At 41.2% G+C, this 16,547-nt stretch overlaps 2 protein-coding genes across 5 annotated transcripts in view; one reads left to right on the plus strand and one right to left on the minus strand.

Moving 5' to 3' along the window:
• The window catches only part of LOC130909861 (liprin-alpha-3-like), a 36,328-nt gene extending 20,014 nt beyond the window's left edge, over positions 1–16,314 (minus strand). Inside the window, exons 1-7 of the mRNA XM_057826777.1 lie at positions 16,125–16,314; positions 12,416–13,175; positions 2,338–2,439; positions 2,072–2,236; positions 1,766–1,840; positions 1,607–1,666; positions 1,271–1,399 (exon numbers count right to left, since the gene is read on the minus strand). Of these exons, the coding sequence (XP_057682760.1) occupies positions 1,271–1,399; positions 1,607–1,666; positions 1,766–1,840; positions 2,072–2,236; positions 2,338–2,439; positions 12,416–12,760 (876 nt within the window). The 5' untranslated portion in view covers positions 12,761–13,175; positions 16,125–16,314. The remainder of the gene's footprint in view (positions 1–1,270; positions 1,400–1,606; positions 1,667–1,765; positions 1,841–2,071; positions 2,237–2,337; positions 2,440–12,415; positions 13,176–16,124) is intronic.
• Positions 16,315–16,373: 59 nt separating this feature from the next.
• LOC130909568 (stonustoxin subunit beta-like) overlaps positions 16,374–16,547 on the plus strand; it is a 61,481-nt gene continuing 61,307 nt past the window's right edge. For all 4 annotated transcript variants that reach the window (XM_057826207.1, XM_057826205.1, XM_057826206.1 and 1 more), the window contains exon 1: positions 16,374–16,506. The gene's annotated coding sequence lies outside the window, so the exon portion shown is untranslated. The remainder of the gene's footprint in view (positions 16,507–16,547) is intronic.

Here is a 16,547-nt window from a genome sequence, read left to right on the forward strand (position 1 = left end):
CATTCACCTACTGGTGACGCAGCACCAGGAGCAACGTGGGGTTCAGTGTCTTGCTCAAGGACACTTAAGTGAGTTCATCAGGGCGGAGAATTGAACCCACATCCTCTGGGTTGGGGGACAACTACTCTACCACTGAGCCACACCACCCCGTACACTAAGAACACGTCCAGGCCTGTCTGCGGTTCGCTAGAGAGCATTTGGATGATCCAGAAGAGGACTGGGAGAATGTGTTATGGTCAGATGAAACCAAAATAGAACTTTTTGGTAGAAACACAGGTTCTCGTGTTTGGAGGAAAAAGAATACTGAATTGCATCCGAAGAACACCATACCCACTGTGAAGCATGGGGGTGGAAACATCATGCTTTGGGGCTGGTTTTCTGCAAAGGGACCAGGACGACTGATCTGTGTAAAGGAAATAATGAATGGGGGCATGTATCGAGAGATTTTGAGTGAAAATTTCCTTCCATCAGCAAGGGCATTGAAGATGAGACGTGGCTGGGTCTTTCAGCATGACAATGATCCCAAACACACCGCCAGAGCAACAATGGAGTGGCTTCGTAAGAAGCATTTCAAGTTCCTGGAGTGGCCTAGCCAGTCTCCGGATCTCAACCCCATAGAAAGTCTGTGGAGGGAGTTGAAAGTCTGTGTTGCTTGACGACAGCCCCAAAACATCACTGCTCTAGAGGAGATGTGCATGGAGGAATGGGCCAAAATACCAGCAACAGTGTGTGAAAAGCATGTGAAGAGTTACAGAAAACGTTTGGCCTCCGTTATTGCCAACAAAGGGTACATAACAAAGTACTGAGATGAATTTCTGGTATTGACCAAATACTTATTTTCCACCATGATTTGCAAATAAATTCTTTAAAAATCAAACAATGTGATTTTCTGTTTTTTTTCCCACATTCTGTCTCCCGTGGTTGAGGTTTACCCATGTTGACAATTACAGGCCTCTCTAATATTTTCAAGTGGGAGAACTTGCACAATTAGTGGTTGACTACTTATTTGCCCCACTGTAATATGCTTAAATCTATTTTTGAAAGACAATAAACATGGTTTAACACACTGCAATAAGGGAGGAAAAAATGAAGTAATATTTATTTACAGTTATTTTTAATGCAACTAACAAGCTTTCATCTCCCAAAAAATGAAAAATTGGAAAAAGGACAAATGCCGGCGCACCTACATGCTGTATATTCCCCCCTTCACGCTCCTGCTGGTTGCACAGTGTTTGGTTAGCACAACCAGCAAAAAACAACACCCACTCACCTGCCGGCACATGAGGGCCAGCCTCTCTCTTAACTGGGAGAGTTCAGCTCTCTGACGCTCTATCTCTACTTCCCGCTGTCTCTCCAACTCGCTGTCCTCCAACCCAGAGGCAGGACCATTGGGTAGTCGCTGAGGTGGCCGCAATAAAAACAACACAAAAAAAAAAAAAAAAAGAAAAAAAAAGACAATTGAGGAACGTTGTGAGGATGCAAGGTTTGAAATGAAATATCACACTCATGATACCCATACATCTACTTTTCTACTTGACTTCTGGTCGCTAACACGTACACAAAAAACAAAACAACTGGAACCAACATCCATAAAACCCTCCCTTACATCTTTCCCGCCGTCCACCCCTTGTTGACGTCTTTTAATTTGGTCTCTTAAAGAGATTACCTAGAAAGAGACACAAAGCAGGCCAACATAGCATACTTATCAATATTCTTTTGTCACATGAGAGCATACGTACATAGTTGAGTAGGCATATTACTTTACCTCTTGAGAAGACGCAGCTAATTGATCCTCCAACATAGACACCCTCTCGAGGGCCACTCGGAGACGCTCTCGAACCTGCAAGAGAAGTCAGGGAGGGTGCAAGCAAGCAATCAATTTGGGTACTTTTGTATAGTTTATTCACATTTTTTGCTGTTCAAAATTCTTTGACAATCATAGGTTTCGCCTTCAATGAATGCTAAGATGGTTAGTATAACCAAGAAATGTCAAGTGTGTTCAATCAAAGAGTGCAATTTTTCTAAACAGTGTGTTGGTATTGAGCGCTATTTTGTCAGCGTTTTGAGCCACCTTCTCATCCAGAGCCTTGTGGTGCTCAAAGAGAGACTTGAGGGCCTTGAGGACTTCCACCTCACTGGATACCCCCGCTGGTGATTGGGCTTGCCTCTTGACCACCGTCATCCTCAGACTGCGCTCGTGACGGGACACCAGACATTCCAGATGTTCCAGCAACAACTGTGGGAGCCAGCCATGTACAGTATGACTTCAACAGACAAGTGAGACAACACTGAGCCTGTCAATGTGCTAACGAGCAAAATGGCCGCTAAACATCTTACACGTGTGTTGTTTCTCTCCGCCTTGAGCTCAGCAATCTCCTCCTCCCTCTCCAGAAGCTGCTCCCGGCAAACGTTGAGCTCTTTTGTCAACACGGCAAACTCCTGCGGAACACACGAGCCGCATTAAGGGGCTAGCAGAACAAACACTTTAAACGGTGCGTCGTTTGGAGCGTCCTTGTGTGTTTAAAGGGATGAAAACAGCCCAGGCCAAACATCCAAATGTAATTCAGAAAGTGTAAGAATACCAGATTTACAGAATCAGAAGATGCACAATTAAAACAAAGCCCAGCTGAGACGGGGATGTAAAACAGCATAATTATCAAACAAATCACTCATACACTTTCTGTCGCCACTTGTGTTGTGAACACATGGATGCCTTACATCACATAGTTACACAATGGCCAGCACTGGAATGCACAAGAGACCCCCACCTCCAAATAAAGCCCGACAAACAGACTCGATGTGTCACTTTACAACACCTTTGAGGATACATTTGCAGCTTTGAAACGGGACACTGTGTATTATCACGCACAGCGAACCACAGCAAATATCCGCATCAACAATGTAGTCTATTCAGTTTGATGAATGAGTCTCTCTATACAGTGACATATCTGTACCAACAATCTGAGGCCTCATGCTTGCATTCTATGCGATATTTGAGTTTTTAGTTCGCATTTATGCTTGGAAAGATGGACAGCAGCAATGGCTCGATGAGAGAAGAGATATGAGCCAAAGAGTGTTGGCCGCAGATGGCGACACAGTGGGTCTTTGGGACTGATGGGATTGTTTCTGGTTTGGATGGCGGTCAGCTTCTCCGTTGGCCCTCCTTGTTCTTTTTGTATTTTCCATCTCACGCTATCTTTTTGCACGCGTATTCAAACGTCAGCCGGCGGTGGAGCTGATTTGCAGCTCACCATTCAAGTGAACTGTGTGACAAAATATCAAAATGGTGATATATTGTGGTACTTTGCATCCTAAAAGGTTGTCGATACACTAATGCCAAGAATCGAGATATTGTTTGAAAAAGGTGTCAATGTTTAAAAAAAAAAAAACAAAAAAAAAAAAACAACAACAATAAGGAACCAATAAGTTGCTACCAAAATCTTCCACTATAATAGTGTCTCAGTTAACTCTATGGCCGCCATTGATGGTACTTGACGCCCAATCCATTAACACTAGAAGGGCAGCATTCACAGTCACTCTTTCCGATTTTCGGGGCATTTACAGGTCACTTTCTGTTCCTTTTAAGGCATTTACCGGTCACATCCTGTTGAGATTGAGTCACTGCCTTTTCATTCCTGTGTCACTTCCTGGTCTGTAACCCAAAATCAACAGGAAATGACCCATTAATTGCTCCCAAATCAACAGAAAATGACTGAAAACCAACAGGTTATGATCTGAAATTACGCCTCCACAATATATCGTTTGAACATCGTCATCGCTCAATGTGTTCTTGCGCAATAGTCCCATTGCAGGACGCGCGATTGTATTTTATTTTGAACACGTAAATTTTTGTTTTGCTTCATAAGAGGAAATGTGTAAAGATATGGCCTCCTAGATCCTTTATATCAGCGATCCCCAACCACCGGGCCAGGGACCGGTTCTGGGCCGTGGCGCATTTGCTACCGGGCCGCAGAGAAATAATGAATCATTTGTTAACGACTGTAATCGAGCGGAGATTTGCGTACGTCGTCATCAAGTGGTTGGCTGCCATTACTGGGGCGTTTGCACAGCTCAGCGTGGGACTATGTAAACAGTAATGTTAGCTGCTGCTGGCTGTGCTGCTGGCGGCAACGTCTTTGGACAGCAGGGAAAAGGCTGCTGATCCAGAAGAGGAGCCTTCAACCAAGTCCATTCTGCATAATATGTGGCTAAAAGCTAGCAAACAAGGCAACAAAAGCGAATGCACTGGAAGCATCATACCTCGTGGCGAACCGTAATGCTAAATCCAAGAAACCTGTCACGATTGGAGAAGAGCACATTATACCTGCAACCAAGGAGATTTGCCGTCAAGTTTTAGGAGAGGCCACTGTTAAAAAAGGATTGATTCAGCGTATGGTGAGTTACACTTTTCCCGCACTTTAAGTCATGAGCGGATTTTATGCGGGGGTGGGGGACGGGCGGTGGCCGAAAAGTGTCATTGCAAGTAATTGACTTTCCTATATATGATTTTAAAATTAAGAATTTTCCGGTAAAATATTGTCTACAGAAGTTGTAAAGCAATAAAACAAACAATAAAAATGAATGAAATGAACAAAAAAAAAAATTATAATGGGTCAAAATTATTTTCCGAATAGTGCATGCGACTATTGTAATGATATGAGCAAATTCTATCTGCATATTTGATTAGTAATGTCTGTTCGTCACAGCACACTGAAGTCAGAGATACGCAGCGAGCTTGAGACATCTGATAAAAAGCCCGCCAGTGGACAGTTACTGTTGATGATGCCTCTCTTCTGTTATGTAACTAAAGATCTGTCACTAAAACAATGAACCCATTCAGTAAGTTGTCTTATTCAAGAAACCCACAAAGTAACACAACTAGCACCGGTCATTTGTTTTGCTTAGCCAAAACCACCGGAGGAACAAAGAGGAAATATGAATAGAATATATGTAATTTTTTCAAACTTAAGCTTTCAAAAGCGACAACTACTGAGCAAGAACCAAGGATTGAAAATGTGAACCATGAAAAGCCAGCGCGCACCGCCAAAATGGTGAGTGGATTTTCAATTTGCTCCACTAAAAATGCTAATTGTAACATAAATTTTTCACCCTTATAAGAAAAGCTGTTGTGGCGGTGAATAAGCCCTCCTTTACATTCAATTGGATTCTCAATGTTATCCACAGGTGTTAAATAAACAAGTAACATCGTAAACATACATATTTCACACGAATATTGAGTAAATTAATGCTTAACTAACATGGCAAGGACGTAAACAGTGAGAGAGCGGTGTGCAGTTGTTGTGCGCAGCTAACATGACAGAATGTGTCTGAGGAGACCTTTTGTACATGTCTGTCCATGCTCAAACGTAATTAAATATTCCTTTATTTAAAGAAAGTTTGTAGTGTTAACTTTGTTACCGCTGTATTCGTTTCCATTTTTAACACAAAGTAGCAATTTCTGATGGGGTGCAAAATTTGACAGAACAGCTGTTAACACCGGCGGGGGTACCATATTCAATGGATGATGATCTTGGCAAAAAGTATAGCTGTCCTAAGCAGTCTGATTTAGAATTCCCCGAAAAAATGATGGGAAACAAAAAACACCTATTTTCAACTTATTATTATAATTATTCTTGGAAGTTAGTTTTATTGCTGAAACTGCGTTTCGGGATCATCAACATGTTGTGCCCCGACTGCCCCAAAAGTCAAACTCCGCCTATGCTTAAAGTTCGTTTTCAGCCCTGTCGTGTTATTTTATATTTACTGTCATTTTCTACCACGCATTGCCGGTCCGTGAAAAAAAAAAAAAAAGCCAACATTACGCCGGACCAGGGTTGTGGACCACAGCTTTAAACATATGTACTCAGCAATCTTCATCATTCACAGATGAACCCCCTTAACCTAGATTAAACAGTATTATGTGAATACATTGTGGTGATGGTGAGTTAAACAGTCTTCCCAAAAAGAGCTATTCAATTCATCTGGTGAAAATTCTTCTAGTTTTGATTTGCAATATATCGCAACCCCCCCAAAAAATCGCAATGAATTTTTTTCAAATATCGTTCAGCCCTACCTGAAATGGCCCAAAATTACCTCGTTGCCTGGCATAGGCTGTTACTGACAGCCATAGAAGTGGGAGGGGCCCGTTTGAAGATGGAGCGGTTCATTCGCTGCCACCCTCCCAGTTCAAATGGACTGGACGACTACTAGTGATAAACTTACAGCAGAAGGATGAAGATAACTTGTTTTTCTGTTTATTAGTTGTTTTGTCGAATGATTTCCTGACCAATGTATTGATTATCATTGTATCGCTATATTGTAAGATCATCGTTATCCTGAGCTTACTATCACAAATCGTATTGTATCGTGAGGTACAAGTGTTTCCCACTCCTACTATAAATATATTATAAATAGGGCTGTCAAACAATTAAAAATTTTAATCGAGCTAATCACAGCTGGTAAATTAAATAATCTTAATTAATCGCAATTCAAACCATCTATAAAATATACCATATTTTTCCGTAAATTATTGTTGGAATGGAAAGATAAGAAACAAGACGTATATATACATTCAACATACAGTACGAAAGTACTGTATTTGTTTATTTTAACAAAAAATGAACAAGATGGCATTAACATTATTAACATTCTGTTAAAGCGATCCATGGATAGAAAGACTTGTAGTTCTTAAAAGATAAATGTTAGTACAAGTTATAGAAATTTTATATTAAAACCCCTTTCGTTTTAATAAAATTTGTAAAAATTTCAATCAAAAACTAGTAGCGCGCCATTGTTGATGTCAATAATTACACAATGCTCATGGTGCTGAAACCCATAAAATCAGTCGCACCCAAGCGCCAGCAGAGAGCGACAAAACACCAAAAAACACAAGTAACAATTGGACATGACACTGTGCTGTCATTTTAATCTGTTTGAGCGGGGCATGTGCTTTAAATGTGTCAAATATTTTAACGTGATTCATTTAAAAAAATTATTACCGCCCGTTAACGCGATAATTTTGACAGCCCTAATTATATATATATATATATATATATATTATATTATATATATTATAATGTCTTGAAAACCTACAGTGCGTCATATTACAACAGAATCTTATTAAAATGTGAGAACAAAATGTGACTTTTAGAGGTTATTTATAACTAAAACTTGTCACCCCATCAAATAAGTAGCAGAAGAAACATAAGGTTTTCGAAGAGCCATGCTAAGCTGTAACAAAAGTCAAATTTGAGCTCTACTGTAATTTAAATGAGTTTTTTGGTTAACGTTTTTTTGTGAAATCTCGACTTTAATTAACAACAACGTCATTATCACATTCTGGAATTTCGCGCATCTCGATGAAGCTGTCTTGTGTTCAAACATTTTCCTCTGTGGACCCTGACAGGATTCTCAGCAGTACAGCTGAGAAGACAGCTGAGTGTGACAGCAAAGTAAACACGCCTGTAAACGCCTCACACGCAGTCAGAAGTGGGGATTGATCCCGGAGGAAAACGCCAAAGCTGTTCATCATAGCTGGAGGAGAAAATCCTCAAATAACACTCATTATTAATCAGCAAATCCTCCCAGTATACTAAAAGAGGATTCCTTCACTATCAACTATTCATTCAAACGTAGGCTCACACCATTTAACAAATATCTTTCGGCACTATTTATCACCAGAACCGTATGAGTGTTAATAAGAGACAGACTTTGAATGAGGCTATGAACACCCAACTGCTCTAACAGTAGAGAAACGTTAGTGCGGGTGCAGGAGGATTTTAGCATTGACTTAGAGTGCTGCTCGCTGCTGCTTGAACTGTCACCGCAAAGGCTTACTGTCTCATGAGCTCACTTCACAGCCAAGTACTCATACACCACTGGACACGGCAGCAACAGTTACCGCACAGGGTGCTCTCCACCTTGAGGCATTGACACAAAAATGCACACTCTTTAGGTACACCTCCAAGATCGAATAAAGATTTTAGTTATAAAACTCCTTGTACAAAGATGATAATGAGTTTTAATGGAGGTTTTCTCCAAAAATTGTCAACATACTGTATACTCTATAAAGCAAAGCAGTTAGAAGCCAGGCAGGTTGGCAGATTTTATTAAAGACTTTAACAGCCACATTTTTATGTGCGCATTACAGTGGTACCTCTGAGTACGAACGTCTCGACTAGACATGTGCCGATGACCGGTTTCAAGGTATACCTTGATATGAAAATGTCAAGGTTTCACAACCGCAAAAAATTCTGTCATACGAGTTACTTAGCCATTTTTGATGTCCCAAAAAATGCATGGAGGAATCCCTTGCTTGCAGCTGTAAGGCTCTACCCCAGACATGTCAAAAGTCCGGCCTGGGGGCCAAATGCGGCCCATGGTCAAATTTCATCCGGCCCCCAGCCTCTGTCATAAAATGAATAACGTCTGGCCCGCACACAGACTTAATAAATTGGTCAGCAGTACTGCTACCAGCACATGAAGTAGCTTACACACTAAATGCTGCTCCTCATTTACCCACTAAAAGGCAGCAGCACTCTAAGCAACATTACCCCGTGTGACCCTTTATCCCCAATGTTCTAAAATGGCGACAATCAACACAAAAAAGAAAGTTGACTGCGATGGCCGACTCGTCAACGATAGGTGGAAATTGGAGTGTTTCTTTCCTAAAATACGCAACAACTGTGTCTGCCTCATTTGCAAAGGGACAGTCGCTGTTTTTAAAGAGTTGAATGTGAGGCGATATTACCAAACAAGACACGCTGACATTTACGACAAGATTACAGAGAAGATACGTAGTGAGAAATTCAAGCAACTTGAAGCTAGTTTAATTTTACAGCATCAGTATTTCACAGGAGCCCGAGAGTCGAAAGAGAACGTCACAAAGGCTAGTTGCGAGATTGTGGACATTATTAATAATTAAAAAAAAAAAAAAAAAAAATACAGCAAATGTGACACACGGAATGGCTTGCTAAAATTTGCTTCAATATATTGTTCGACGTAAAGGACGTCAGCCAAGGTCGGCCCCCACACTTTTACCGTACCAAATCTGGCCCCCTTTGCAAAAAGTTTGGACACCCCTGCTCGACCCTCTCCTACCGGTGTTCTGCCAAAATCTCCTACATCGGCGAAACGTGCTACATTAGTCGAATTTGACACCCAAAGTACGACCGTGCGCTCTAAACTTGTTTTGTTTAGATGCATACAGGAATAACGTACTAAAAAATGCCTGCAGAAAACTTAAATGTAGTTATATCAAATAAGGATGGTTTAAATACGCTACGTGACTAATGTGGTCAACTGCTTCAAAGCTAACACGTAAGACACAATGGTTAAAAGTATGAGAGGGTAATACATGCAAAAAGTATCTTTGAGGCAGTGAAAAAGTTCTACATAACTAAATAAAAACAAAAAATAGTGAGTACTCGCCGCTTCTAACCCATGTGCGCATGCGTGTGGATGCTTGCGCAAGCGCGCTGAGCGTTGTGTAGGACGTTTTGCCGCGTAGTAAGGAATGGCCGAACACCGGTTGTTGCTCAGTGTCAGTGTGTCAGCTGTGCGAATGATTTTATAGGCTTTAGCACCCATGAGCATTGTGTAAGTAAGTATTGACATCAACAATGGCGGGCTACTAGTTTATTTTTTGATTGAAAATTTTACAAATTTTATAAAAACGAAAACATTAAGAGGGGTTTTAATATAAAATTTCTATAACTTGTACTAACATTTTTCTTTTAAGAACTACAAATCTTTCTATCCATGGATCGCTTTAAAAGAATGTTAATAATGTTAATGCCATCTTGTTGATTTATTGTTATAATAAACAAATACAGTCCTTATGTACTGTATGTTGAATGTATATATCCATCTAATATATATATATATATATATATATATATATATATATATATATATATATATATATATATATATATATATATTATATTACTTGATAAAATCCAACACATAGAACAGATATGTCATCTTGAAAGGCATTTTAAAATAAAAAAAAAACAAAAAAACAATAGAGAGCACCATGTTGAATAAATGAACAACGAAATGTGAACGTGGCCGGTATGTTAAAGTAACATAGCTATTAAGAGTTATTCAGATAACTATAGCATAAAGAACATAATAACAAGTTTACCAAACCATCAAGTGTCACTCCAAAACACCAAAATAACATGTGAAATGATATAATAATGTGTTAATAATTTCACACATAAGTCACTCCAGAGTATAAATCGCACCCCCAGCCAAACTATGAAAAAAATTGCGACTTAGTCCGAAAAATGCAGTACTTGCAGCTCCCAGAGTTTACTGAACGTAACATACTTACAGCTGTTCCGCGAATGGCTATTGCCTAGTATTCCTGGCATCCATTTGGCTAAGATGGACCTCTACAGCATGTGTATGTTTGTATCCCAGCGTCCTCTTCATTCGCTCCTCGTGTTCCGACAGCTTTACATAAGTGTACTTAACTTTTACTCTTTGGTCTATTCTTGTTTTTTTTACATTATGCACAACTCTGATGTTATGTTTATTGTGCAATAATGTCAATTGTAACATGTATAAAAACTTTATGACTGAATTTTGAGGGGCTTGGAACACATACATGGAAAACTCGTATCTAATTACAGAATTTTCAGGTTACGAAACTACTTCCAGAACCAATTAATTTCATAAGTAGAGGTACCGCTGTATTTCCTTTTCTTTGTTTTTCTTCCTAGGTGATTTGTTACCACCTCGCAATTAAGGGTGCTGTAGTGGTAATATATACATATGGCAATGGAGAGAAGAGAAGAGAAGTGAGAAAAGCATCAGTTTTGATATAGAGAAATACTCTTTATGAAGATTATAAAGATAATCCCTGTTTTGGGGATAGCACACAGCCAACCAGGGTTGGTTATTTGGTTTCTGTCATTATTATTATTTTTTTTTATCATAAATTTGGTCGTGGTTGTCCTTACTACATATGCTAATTTTTTCGTCTGTGTTGTTTGCTCTAGTTTTCACGGTGGGTTTATAGTTAATCAATGACAATTAATTCAGCAGTTGAAGAAAATTACTTGTGTCTGTATAAGTGCAACCAAGGGAGCTATAGGCCTACACATTTTGTCCACGGAAAAATAAGTCCGCCTACAACATGCAGTATTACATGTTACAATGGCACTCCTGCACTGAAACCAAGTATATGGCGGAAAACAGACAAGACTGAAAAAGCTCTTGCACTCCTCTTTAAAAGAAACTGCTGTATTTTAAGCAAAAAAAAAAAAAAAACAGTTGTGTTTGATAGAACAATATGTCTATGCTGCCATAGCAGATTCATGGCGCATTAAGCCCCCGAACTATTTTTAATTTGTCCGTTTTACCCTGAAAACCCCCGTTGACAGACGTCGTGCAACCGCTTTGTTTCAACCCAGTCATAAAACGAAGGTAATTAATTATAATTCAAAATGTCTGTCATTTTTAGCTTGGCATCATTAATTGATGTCTAATATTTCGTTTAAAAAAAAAAACACACTTTAAAAAATTATTCACTCACATATTTTAAACTTATAAATGGTGTCTGTAAAAAAGGCACGAATATCTACCTCATAACTATCGCATAATTATATTTTTTGTGTTAATGTTGCATTTTCTCTGATAGGTTACATGATAAATAATCGATCCAAACAAAGAAAAATTGAAAAAAAAAAAAAAAAACGTTTCAAGGGGTAAATATATGAAAAAGAAAATCTCGACCACTCCTTGATGTCTGCGATTTCTGCATAGCGAGCCTTGTTATATTACCATTTTTCACCCATAAAATCCCCCCAAAATCCAGCTGTGGCCATTCACAGCGGTGTCTTGACACTCAGTGATACATGCTACGTGGAGTTTTTGGGATCGAAACAAGGCAAGTACGCGATAATATCTCGTTAAAAGTCATGGCGTCTGAAATTCTGCTCTCGCGTGCTCTCATCTCCAGATAGGGTTTCACTGTTAATTTTTTTTTTTTTTTTACTTGCCCTCCTGTTCAAAAATTTTCTTCCCCCAGAAATTTGAGATTTTAAGCTTTCCAATGATGTACCACACATGCATATCGGACAATTTTGAAAGTTGGCCAAATTGGTGTCTCAGAGCGGAACTTTGAGTCACCTGAGTGTTTTCCACCATATGTATTTCTAACCTATATTTGTCTGCTGTTGAAAGTTTATTTGTTGCTCTGTTTCTTCTGTTCAGTTGGATTTGTCTCTCTGATTGCAGTCTAATGGTCTCCTTTACTAGCCTTCCCATTCCACTCCTATATAACATTTCAGAAGTCATGCATCATTTTTTACTGTTATTCTTTGTTGTCTTTTGCTTTCTCTGTCCCAACTCAGACCGTATTGTCTGCATTTCAAATAAATAGCCACAACAAACACCGACGTACCTGTGGCAGAGCAATCGAGAGCTGCCTCTGAAGCGATTCCTTCTCATGACTGAGCTCTCGTAGGCGTAGTTGTGCCGTTCCCAGACTCTCCTGCGTCTCCCTCAGGTTTTCCAGCAGCCTCTCTCTCTCCGTCAGCATGTTGACCATCAGAGACTCCAGGTTGCCTGTGCTGCCCCCTTCATCGCCTCCGCCTCGAATATCCCTCCCGCCAAAGCCCCCTCCTCCTCCGCCTCCCATGGCACCGCCAGGGCCTCCCACCCCAGTCCCGGCCGGAGAGGAGGACCCCCCGGCCGTGCCGCTTCGCCCATCCTCAGAAATGGTGGGCATCACTTCGCACATCATCATGAGACCGGTGAGTGTGTGTCAACTTCAGGAGGCTTACAAAAACAAAACTGTTGATTTACGAGATTGTACGTACAATTACAGTTTGACGCTCAAAATGTAAACTTTTACATTTCAGGAGAAATCTTATCCCTTCGGTGAGCATATTTTCTAGATTTTCTTATTGCCTTTTATTCCTCCTCAGGCCTCCTGTACTTGTCGTATGCCTCCTTCAAAGAATCCCAATCTGCATGGTAAGTGATAAGAATTCTTATGAGCTTGCAGGGAGGGATGTTTCTACGGGGATGCCATTCTCTCTATGCCTAGGATGGGCGGAGGGCGAGTATGGGGACAGCCTGTGGTGAAAGATTGGGATGGAGTTGGGAACGTGCTCCTTGACTGTATCCACAAGGCAGCACTTCTCACAGCATAGTGAAACCTGCAAAGAAATAAAATGCATGGCATCAGACAGTTCTTACATGAGTAATAACATACTGCAATATTTCAGCAGAAGCTCTGTACCGATAAATGTGCCTTTAAAGACGCTGTAAAAGTGGTACATTTATATGTGTTAAAAATTTTAATCGCCAAACATATGTTTTACGATAACTGCTGAGAACATTTGCAAAGAATGAGAACTATTGTGGAGTTGCAGCTTTCAGGTTTTTTTTTTTAAAGTTTTTGTTTTTAAAACTTTTTCTTGACTTTTTTTTAGGCTTGGATATGAGTCGGCAATGTCCATATCTGAGACAGACACCAAGCACTTTCCCTTTGCTTATTTGTGCTAAGCTAAGCTAACTTGCAGCCTCATAGTCTATATTAACTGTGGCGAGACATTAGAATGGTATTGATCTTCCCATTTCCCCCTTGACAAGAAATGAAAAATCTAACGTAAGGGCTTTGAAAATGCGATCTCCCTCCACTTATCTTCATTTAATCAGTGTTGCTGTTGTGACTTACAGTACTGCATATTGCTCCAATCTTGAATTTCCTCTCTCACTGATTACGGCCTCTGTGGCACTGTGCAAACCGGTAGCCAAAAATGCAATGGATTGCACATTAATAGAGTGCACCATATTATTCTTTCCTCTCTTATTCTTCACTGTCTCATCCAGAAGACGGTTATATTTATTCAGAATCCCATGCTAGCCGGTGAACTCGGGCATTGCAATACAGCAGCAATGTCGCTCTCAAAATAAAACATGTTAAGCAGAAAAGGATAATGTCGAGATCAATCCACCAATCCATTTTCCATATCGCTAATCCTAACTACACCTCAGAGTGGCATGACAAAAACTTCTTGGAATTTCATGCTGGTGTGCTGGCTAAAAGCACTTGGCATCTTCAGTGTGTCCCAGTCAATAACTTCCACTGATGGATGGTCACTGACGCAAAACAGCTTGCACTGGCTGCATTTGCTTAATATACACTTTATTCATCCAGCTCTTTCCGAGGCTTTTCAAGGACAATCGGAAGATAGTGTTTTGTGCAATACCACAACCAAGACTTCTCATAAACCTGAAACCAAGATAAAGAGTTTTGGAGGTTAAGTGTAACCAGTGTGCATGGAGCCGCGCTGCGCTACGCGATCCATCCTCCTCGTCCAGGTCAGGATTCGCACTCGTGCAGCACGACGCGTTCAGCACGGCAGGCGAGTGAGCTGACCACTAAGCCAAAAGCCCAGGCTAGCAGCTTTTAACTGCCAGCGCACCCTCTTAAAGGTATCGGTTCGGAGGTTTCCATGCACAGCTCACAACAGACACACGTGCACCCGTTAGAGTCACCCACCGAAACCTTCACTGCCGATCCGGGTCACGGCACCAATGTAACCGGTTTTGCATGGAGCCTCGCCGAACGACGCAATCCGTCCGCCTCGCCCAGGTCAGGACTCGCACCTGCGCCACAGGACGCGTCCAGCACGGCAGGCAAGTGTGCTGACCACTAAGCTAAAAGCCCAGGTTAGCAGCTTTTAGCTGCCAGGGCACCCTCTTGAAGGCATCGGGTGGGAGGTTCAACAAGGACAAGACCAAAAAAAGACTGAATCTTTTGAGTCAAGTCCGAGACATAGCCAAGACCTTCAAAATGTGGACTTGAACCAAGACTGGTCTCGTGTGTACAACACTACTAGGAAACATCGAGTAGTCTCTATAGCATGTAGACCTGGGCCTTCTCTTGGTCACTGGTGGAGGATGGTGAGGAACAACCCTGACCTCACCAGAGAAGCTGTTATAGATGACAGGACACTATCACCCTACAAAAGGTACATTAACAGTTTGGCATTTGGGGTTCAGCTAAGCATGTTGCCAAGTTGTGGACTACAAGTCAAGTGTACAAAAGCAAAAAAATTAGAGATGAACAATGTCCTGAAATTTACTATCTACAGTAGAGAAATGTGCACTGCACCTACATTTCATACAGCGGATGAGTGACGATGTAAGAAAATGGCCTCTAAAATTGTACCGTTAAATGTTTGTTTGGAAAAATTATACAAGACAGAGGGGCGGGGGTGCTGAGTAAACATTGGGACGAGGGAAAAGGAGGTGGGGTTACAATCTCCCACAGTCTACACGCGACCAAATACAACGATACCTACGATACCTGCAACTGGACTAAACGCAAAAGCACCTTCCCATAGAAACCACAACAACTAGCATCTAAGCCCCCATAGTCTACTTCTAATGCCATTAAACGACGGCACCCCCGCTCCCTCCATTGGGTGAAGAAACGCATCATTGGATTCAATAAGTGATTGTCGACAGCTGCCTTGCAGGGATGAAAACACCCGGAACAGAACCAAACACGCCTTTTTTATTTATTTTAAATTCCCACTCATGGAATCCACGACCACATGCACTAATGAAAAAAAAAATGACGGGAGGAAAGCTCGACGATGATTCACATTGCAGGATGTATAGAAGCAGCCCTCGAATGCATTCTTCTAGTAAAACATCCAATGTGTGAGTGTGGGCTTTAAACGAGCCTTTTATGGCAAACATGACAGGATGAAACCGTGCATGCATTCATGGCGTGCATCCTGCAGAGCGCGCGTCATGGAATGGACTAAAAAAACACATCCAACACAAAAATGACATCTCAATAAATTTAATTTCATTCTCACTAAAGACCCTCATCTATAGCAAGAGATTTTTAAAGAGCAAATTCAAACCTTGAACGATGCCTCCAGCCTATATTAGGTGGCCATGTTATCATTTAAGTAGCTTTGACTGGATGTGCACACAGCAAATAAAGCGTGCACACAACACACCTGTCATGTGGTTTGATGACAGTACACGCGCACGCACGCTATACTGTAGTCTCGCTGCCATTATAATATTTGGTGTGCATGCATCCATTGTTTTTATCTCTCGGTGCAAAGTTGCATCCTTACCATAGCCGTCGTGGTAGTTAGCCTTCAGTGTCTAAATGCTTGGCGTGAAATAGTCCTCGGGTCCATTTGTGCGTGGGTCGGCGCACCTCATCCGGATGCGAGAAAAGCCCCACTCTTCTCAATGTGTGTGTTTGTGTGTGTGTGTATCCCCCCTTTTTTCCACATGTAATCGACGACGAGGAAGAAGAGTCAGAAGGGGGGGGGGTGACGTTACGCCACCTTAGCACAGACCCCCCCCTCTCGGTGGGATTGGAAGGTAATGGGTCTTAAAGAAACATTCTCTCAGCATTCTCCGCATCTCTGTGATTTATGCGCTTGCACGCGTTGGCCAATCACGCGCACGCCGCATCAGCACCGGCATTGAGGGGGGTAAAGACGCAAAGTGAGTGACAGACATTTTATTTGCAAACAGACCATAATGCA

Source organism: Corythoichthys intestinalis, chromosome 21 (genome assembly GCF_030265065.1).
Source record: "Corythoichthys intestinalis isolate RoL2023-P3 chromosome 21, ASM3026506v1, whole genome shotgun sequence".
Lineage (NCBI taxonomy): Eukaryota > Metazoa > Chordata > Actinopteri > Syngnathiformes > Syngnathidae > Corythoichthys > Corythoichthys intestinalis.